At 37.4% G+C, this 8,421-nt stretch overlaps 2 protein-coding genes across 2 annotated transcripts; both read left to right on the top strand.

Moving 5' to 3' along the window:
- The first annotated feature begins 3,969 nt into the window (after positions 1–3,969).
- On the top strand, positions 3,970–6,551 carry LOC110920918. The gene is made up of 4 exons (XM_022167788.2): positions 3,970–4,816; positions 4,908–5,577; positions 5,658–5,724; positions 5,808–6,551. The coding sequence occupies exons 1-4, from the start codon at positions 3,970–3,972 to the stop codon at positions 6,549–6,551; spliced, it is 2,328 nt and encodes a 775-aa protein (XP_022023480.2).
- Positions 6,552–6,736: 185 nt separating this feature from the next.
- On the top strand, positions 6,737–8,030 carry LOC110927213. The gene is made up of 5 exons (XM_022171106.1): positions 6,737–6,821; positions 6,907–7,148; positions 7,244–7,570; positions 7,647–7,730; positions 7,824–8,030. Exons 1-5 carry the CDS (start codon positions 6,737–6,739, stop codon positions 8,028–8,030), a joined length of 945 nt encoding a protein of 314 aa, XP_022026798.1.
- The last annotated feature ends 391 nt before the right edge of the window (positions 8,031–8,421 follow it).

The raw sequence follows: 8,421 nt of genomic DNA, 5'->3' as shown, positions 1-8,421 counted from the left end.
CGTTAATTTACCAATAAACTCGGTCAATATAGGGTTCATGTATTCGCATAGTATATATAGGGTTCATGTATGTCAATTGTAATTATCACTTTTCATTCAATACAAGCAAGTTATTGTTCTTTAATTCTCAATTCTTTATATTCTAACCTGTGATTCGCATGTTCGATTACCAACAGTGGTATCAGAGCACCACGTTAATCGATCCAGGAAGCAAGAAAAGAAAATCTCAGTGCAAGATTACGAGCAAGAAATGAAAATCTGGGTTTGCCGATTGAATCAGAGAATCATCTATCAACAACCAGGCGACGATGTACGATTTCGCAAGTGTGTTTTCTTTTGACTTAAGCAAACCACAATAAAGAAGTCTGTTTTATTCTTGCCTTGGGAATAGTAAAGAACATGGGGATAATCAATGCAATTTTATTTGCTTGAAATGAATTCAAAAGCAAATACACGCACCCGTGTTCTTGTTTAAAAAAAAAAGAAAAAGGAAATTAAAAGGCACGAAAATAATTGTGGGGGGAACTAGTGTTCAAAAGAAAAAGAAATCAAGTTTTTTTGTACGTTGAAAAGGGGATCATTAGCATGTTTTTAAAACAAAGCAAGTCAATTGTTGAATCATAAACGATACGTATAGCAAGAAATCGAACCCGTATTGGTTCTAGCAAGTCAAACCGATTCCTGGTTCAAATAGCAAGTTTCGGATCGTTTTGTTCAAAATAGCAAGTAGCACGTCGAATTATCACGATTCAGTCTAGCAAGAAACAACCATTCTTGGTCAAAGCAAGAAACAACCACTACAAGAACAGGGCACCTTTAGCGGCGACACCTTTAGCGGCGACAGGCCATTTGTCGCCGCTATTGGTCGATCCGCGTCAAACCCAACCCCAGCCGTTGATCATTATTCTGATCTAACGGTTGGGGATAAAAGAGGCAATATCGGCGACGCGTTAGGGTTAATAGCGGCGACACCCTGTCTCCGCTAAAGGTAGGTGTCCCACTTTAAACCCCAGCCACACAAATCTTATCCTGGTTAACCCTGGTTAACCCAATACCGGCGACAAAAGAACCAGTAGCGGCGACAAAGCGTCGCCGGTAAAAGTCTTTCCGTAAACTCCCTATACAGCGCCATTTCTTCCCTCCTTCTTCACTTTTTCCCCCAAACTCTTCACCTTACCGCCGGAGAACCGCCTTTTTTCACCAAATCGGTTAGTTTAACTTGTTTTTTTGTTAAATCTCTTCTATATTTTGTTATCTACATGTTATAGACTTTAATTTTTGCTCGTTTTTGTGTATACTTATGTTTATGGAAGAAAATTCGGATCACCACCATCACCTCTCCGGTCACCACCATCACTTCTCCGGTCACCACCTCGTCTCCGCGGTCTATATCTACTTGAAAGCTTGAAATTACGGTTAGTTTTATATGAGTTTTTTCAAAGTTTAGATATTGTATAATTTTTTGTTTAGTTATGTAAATGTATATGTAAGAATATATGTATGTATGTAAATGTTTGTGAAAATGTATAATGTAGGTGTATTTGGTGAAAATGAGTATATGTAGGTGTATGTATTTGTGTATGTAGGTGTATGTAAAGACGTATATTTGTATGTAAATGAATTATTGTTTGTTTTAATGTATAGTGTAGGTATATGTTAGTATGTCAAATGTATAATGTAGGTGTATTTGGTGAAAATGAGTATATGTAGGTGTATGTATTTGTGTATGTAGGTGTATGTAAAGATGTATATTTGTATGTAAATGAATTATTGTTTGTTTTAATGTATAGTGTAGGTATATGTTAGTATGTCAAATGTATACTGTAGGTGTATTTGATGAAAATGTGTATATGAAAATCTATGTATTTGTGTATGTAGGTGTATGTAAGCATGTATGTGGGAATGTAAGTGTATGAATGAATGTATGTATGTAGGTGTATGTTAGTATGTTGGTGAAAAATGTGTATGTTAGTATGTATAATTTTGACGACTTATGTTAGTATGTATAATTCTAAATGTGTATGTTAGTATGTATAATTTTTAGTTTAGGATGTAAATATGTTTAGAAATTGTATAATTTTTAGTTTAGGATGTAAATTGTATTGTTTTTAGTTTAGAAATTGTATAATTTTTAGTTAAATGTATAATGTAGGTGTATTTGGAGAAAATGAGTATATGAAACTCTATTTATTTGTGTATTTAGGTGTATGTAAGAATGTATGTGGGTATGTAAGTGTATGAATGAATGTATTTATGTAGGTGTATGTTAGTATGTTGGTGAAAAATGTGTATGTTAGTATGTATGTTTGTATAAAGTATGCAAATGTGTATGTAAGGATGAATGTTTGTATGTCAAATGTATAATGTAGGTGTATTTGACAAATATATATTAGTTAGGAAATGCCCGCCAAAATTGAAATCATCATTTAAAACATAACGAACATAGAAGTATAATGTAGGTGTATTTGACAAATATATATTAGTTAGGAAATGCCTCTTTATATTAAAATCATCATTTAAAACATAACGAACATAGAAAATACCCGCCAAAATTGAAATCATCATTTCAAACATAACGAGCTAAGAAAACACACAATCGAAATTGAAATCATGATTTAAAACATAACATTCCGCCCAAAATTTAAAACAATCATTAAGAACATAACAAGCTTAAAAAATTGTGCCCGTGTTTGAATTAATCATTTTAAACATAGCGAGCTTAGAAATACCCGCCCGAAATTGATTTAGAAATTAATTTCGGGTTGTCCCCGTTTATCTTGGGACTGCTTTTTGAATACTTTATCTCATTTAGGATGTGAATGTGTATTACATGATTGTTTGTTTAAGAAGGATTCGGTTATCATTTTCTCTTTGCTCCTCGGGTATATATATCATTACATATATACTTGGGAGCTAAGAGGAAATGCTGCCGAATTTTTCTTAAACAAACAATCATGTAATACACATTCATATATGAGATAAAGTGTTCAAAAAGTGGGTTTAGCAGCCTACCCTTGTCTTGTTAATCCTAAATTAGATTTTCTTTCAGCTGCATAATGCCTATCGATAAAAGTTGGATTGATTCCCCACGTCATTCACCTCACTACAAGCAAGGACTCGAGTCATTTATCGAGATGTGTGAAAGAGTGATAAAAAACCACGATGAAGTTAGATGTCCGTGTACCCAATGTAAAAATTCCGGCTTAATAACTATGGCAGAAATGAAATACCATTTGCGTATTAACAGTTTTTGGAAGGAATACACTTCGTGGACCTATCACAGGGACACGACTCCAATTGCACAAGTAAACGATGTTGCGCCACAAGACGGTATGGTAAACGTTATTGAAGACATTAGGGGGGAGCGTATGGAAGAAGATACATACCTTAACCAAGAGAACTCGAATGGAGATAGTAGCGGTGTTGTTGATGATTTTGAAGACCTGATAAAGGAAGCTGAAACAGAATTATATCCTGGTTGTACTAAGTTTTCTTCTATCGACTTTTTAGCAAAGCTTTTGAATATAAAGGATACGTACCATTTTCAAAATGAAGGAGTAGATCGACTCCTCTCGTTGTTGCGAGAGTCAATGCCAGAAGGCAACAAGATTCCCCCTTCGTATTATGTAGCTAAGAAGACATTTAAGAAGATTGGTTTGGCATATGAGATGATAGATGTGTGCACAAATGATTGTGCTCTCTTTTGGAAAGAAAACGAGTCCTTGCAAAATTGTCCCGTTTGTAATGAGAGTCGATGGGTCGATAAAGACACAAAAGGCACGAAGGTGGCTCGTAAGGTGTTGCGATACTTTCCTTTGACGCCTAGACTACGACGTTTGTATTGTTCAAGGCACACAGCGAAAGATATGATATGGCATAGTACCGGACGATCGGGAAGATGGGACTATGCGTCATCCAGTTGATGGATCTGCATGGCAAGACTTTGATAAAAAGTACCCAAACTTCGCGATGGAGCCACGAAATGTTCGCTTAGGGTTTGCAGCTGACGGTTTTAATCCCTTTAACAACGGTAGTGGATCCTCGACTCATAGCACGTGGCCGGTTATACTCACCACATATAATCTGCCTCCCTGGCTATGCATGCGAGAGTCCACATTCATGTTGACCTTGTTGATTCCTGGCCCTAAATCACCGGGGAAAGACATGGACGTTTTCCTTAGACCGTTAGTGGATGAGCTTAAGCAATTGTGGCAGACAGGTGTACGTACTAAAGACGCAGCAACAAACACATACTTCACAATGAAGGCGGCATTGTTATGGACCATAAATGACTTTCCAGCCCGTAGTAGCCTATCAGGTTGGAGCGGACAAGGCTACATGGCATGCCCAACTTGTAACCAAGACACTCCTTCAATACGTGTAACTGGTAAATGTGCTTATGTTGGTCATCGCCGGTTCTTAGATGCCAACCATCCTTGGAGAACAAGTCTCGACTTTAACGGGAGACCCGAGACACGAGACCCTCCGAGACAGTTTAGCCCAGCTGACATAGAAGCTCAACTAGGTCGTTTAATTAATCGTCTACCAGGCAAGCATCCAGATTTTGGAGGTAGGAGGATAACCCGGTCAGATTTCGAGTTGAACTGGTCCAAAAGAAGCATATTTTTTGACCTTGAGTATTGGTCTTCTCTGCAGCTGAAACATAACTTAGATGTAATGTATATAGAGAAAAATGTGTGCGACAGCTTGCTCGGTACTCTTCTGATGAACGATAAGAGCAAAGACACGCCAAATGCGCGGTCCGACTTGGAAAAACTAAACATTCGGCCGTCACAATGGCTGAAACAATTGGGTGGCAAGTTCTTAAGTCCCCACCCAAAGTACTCATTCAAGTCCGATGATCGAAAACTTTTTTGTCAGTTTATAAAAAAATGTTAAATTACCAGATGGGTTTGGATCTAATATCAGTAAGAGGGTGACAGATAACAATGCTAACATTACCGGGTTGAAATCTCATGACTGTCATATCCTCATGCAACGTTTGATACCGATTGGGGTTAGAGGGCTTTTGACTAAAGATACATCTACACCAATAGTAGACCTTTGTATGTTCTTTAAGCAACTTTGCTCTAGAACACTATCGGTGGATGATATGAAGAAAGCAAAGGATGACATTGTTACCATCTTATGCAAGTTAGAGATGATCTATCCACCTGCGTTTTTTGACATTATGGTTCATTTACTTGTGCATTTACCTGATGAAGCGATTGCGGGTGGTCCAGTAGCTTTTAGATGGATGTATCCATTTGAAAGGTACATGAAAAAACTAAAGAACTATGTTAAAAACCCGGCAAGGCCTGAAGGTTGTATAGCTGAATGTTATGTGTTTGAAGAAGCTCTAACATTTTGTTCAATGTACCTTAAAGATGTTCAGACTAAGTTCAATCGCCCAGATAGAAACGATGATGTCGTTGTTGAAAAAAGAAAGTTATGGGTGTTTGAGTCCAAATGTCGTTATGTTGGCGCAAGAAAGGAGAAATATCTATCATTCATCGAAAAAAGCAAGATGGAATGGTTTGTCCTCGAAAACTGCGCAGAAGTTAGGGAGTACATGAAGTGAGTGCTTCTATCTTTAACATTTCATAATCTGTTAATTGGTATTTTTCGTTCCTTTCTTATATTTGTCATCAATGTAGTGAATTCAAACATACACATCCCCATGATGATCTTAAAACCAAATTTCCGGGATGGTTTCTCCATAAGGTATAATACATATATAACACTTATTACTCTATACTTGCTAGGTAATACATATATAACAAACATTATTACTATATATTTGTTAGGTCCATTCGATGAAAACACAAAATTCTCCAGAATTCCACCCGGAGTTGTATGCTCTTTCAATTTGTGCGAAAATGACTGCTTACACTGCTTGCATAGTCAACGGTGTTAGGTTTAAGACACTTGAACCTGATGCAAAATGCGCAACGCAAAACTCTGGGGTGGAAGTGGTTGGAGAGAACGGTGTGAAATTTTATGGCCAATTAGAAGAAATTATTGAGTTGCGTTATACAAATGATTATTCCACTGTCCTATTTCGGTGCAAGTGGTTTGATACTCAAAGGGGTGTAAACCATGACAATAATATCACCAGTATAAGCACTGAACATGAATGGGACAAAGACGATCAACTCATATTTGCTTCGCAAGCCAAACAAGTGTTCTTCATCCAAGAAACATCTCGAAACCAAAAAAATAAACATAGGTGGGTAGTCGAAAATGTTAATCATCGAAGAATTTGGGATCGGCCATTAAGTGATGACCGCGTCAATAAGGTTCAAAATGTTGGCAAACGCTTAGAAGATAGTGACGTTGTTGACAACAACTCTTCATCTGACTGTCCACTTGTCATTGACTTGACCCAATACTTTCAAATTGGATCTTCTCATGTTACTGCGGGTGAGCCTTCAATTGAAGTTGATCCCCCAACGGCCACCGTCGATGAAGTGTTTGAAGTCGAGACTGATTCTGATGAGGTCGAGGCTGATTATGATGAGGATGATCCCGATTATGTGGAGTCTGACTAAAAGAAAAGTTATTGTAATTTTTATTGTTTTGTAATTGATAAACACTTGTTTGAAATATTTATTTGAATTTGAGTTACACTTGTTGTACTTTCCCTTAATTTGTATTAGATACACATGCTGTAACATTTGTAACTTTATAGGGATTATGTTTTCGATACTGTTGATATTCGCGTATCTGATAGCTGATGTGGCCCCCCTGGGGACATGGGGGTGACCGCGCTGGTGATCCACCGATTCCTGGTGGATTTCGTGGCATACACGAGACAGACGGTAAGTCTTTTACTAAATTATTTTGTAGTCCTTATATTTTATATATTATAAATGTTGTTACTAATTATTTTTGTCTTAATTGCAGCGGTTCCCCCGAAAAGGGTTAGGGGGAAAGCAAAAAACCAGAAACTAAGGCGTCTGGTAAAAGCGGGGGGGCCTGTATCGCTTACGTTTGACAGGCAGGTGACGTATACCCCTGTTGGTAAAACAAGGGATATGTTTTCACGGGAGGCCGGCCTGTATATGTGGCGGTCCATCCCCTTCGATAAAATTGGATGGGATAACATTGAACAACATTACAAGGATGCCCTCATGAACCACTTACGGGTAAATAACTTATATGCATAAAATTTTATTAAATATTTAAGCACATGCAAATCTAATTTATATATGATATTTTAACTTTTTTATTTAATTTGTAGGAAAATTTCAATTTTGATGAAGTGGAACGTGATATAGAGGCCAAAAACTTGACGGGTGGCATTAGGGCTGTGCTTATGAAGCGGTACTCTGACCGCAAGTACGATGCTAAAAAATTATTTAAGAGCAAGGGAGGTTACAATGATCTTGAGAGTGCAAGGGCATTCCATCCCAAGGATATGCCCTATGATAACTGGTTGAGAACCATCGAAGGTTTCCGGGAAGAAAAATATATTAAAAGAAGCAAGGCCAACACACTAGTACGCGAGAAACAACAATTCCCATACCGTGGGGGGACATCTTCGTACGGTAGCACCGCCTATAAAAATGTAATGTTTTATGTATGTGTGCGTGTGTGTAAGCTTTTGTTTATTTAATGTCTAATCTAAGTTTAATGTTAAACAGGATATGGATTGGGTACCTACGTATGCTAAAACCCACACGGACAATCAAGGGAATTGGGTTGATCCGGTTGCTGAACAAAATTACGTAAGTATTTCTTTTAAGTATTATTTTCTATAACAAATATATATATATATATATACACACACACATATATTTAATCATCTTCGTAAAATAGAGCGGAACATACAACATGCCACTAGTGAATGGAGCGGTAAGGGTCCGCCAATTGCCCCGTATCAGGAAGCGTTGGGTGAGCGGCGAGGATGGTACCGCGGGATGGGGCCTAAACCTTCTTCCAACACGTCCTCGCACTCGTCATCTAACATGTCGTCTTCGCAAGCTCGGACGCAAGAACCCTTCTCCGAGGTAAACTGCGCAATTTAAAAAATGACAAACGAATGCATGTTTCCTTGTTAAATATATGTCGGTAGCGTTAATTAATATGCTAATATACGTTTTGCTATCTATTATTATTGGATTTTGTTAACAGCTTGTTCCAAACCCCGTCATTTTTGAACCAACTTAACAACTATCTTGCTTCACAAGGAAAAGGAAAAGGAAAGTCAAAAGACTACGATTCTGACAACTTATTCGATAATGAATCCGACGATGAACCCAACGATAACGATGACGATGAGTGACTTGTTTTTAATGTATGCTTTGGATTTAATTAAACGTTGTAGGATATAATGTACAACTTAATTAAACGTAGTTTTTAATTATATTACCTTTAGTATATGTTGATTATGTTCATTGCGTATGCTTGCGTTGTTTA

The sequence above is a fragment of the Helianthus annuus genome, chromosome 1, assembly GCF_002127325.2.
Source record: "Helianthus annuus cultivar XRQ/B chromosome 1, HanXRQr2.0-SUNRISE, whole genome shotgun sequence".
In the NCBI taxonomy this organism is placed as follows: domain Eukaryota; kingdom Viridiplantae; phylum Streptophyta; class Magnoliopsida; order Asterales; family Asteraceae; genus Helianthus; species Helianthus annuus.
This window is presented reverse-complemented; position numbering and strand designations above follow the sequence as displayed.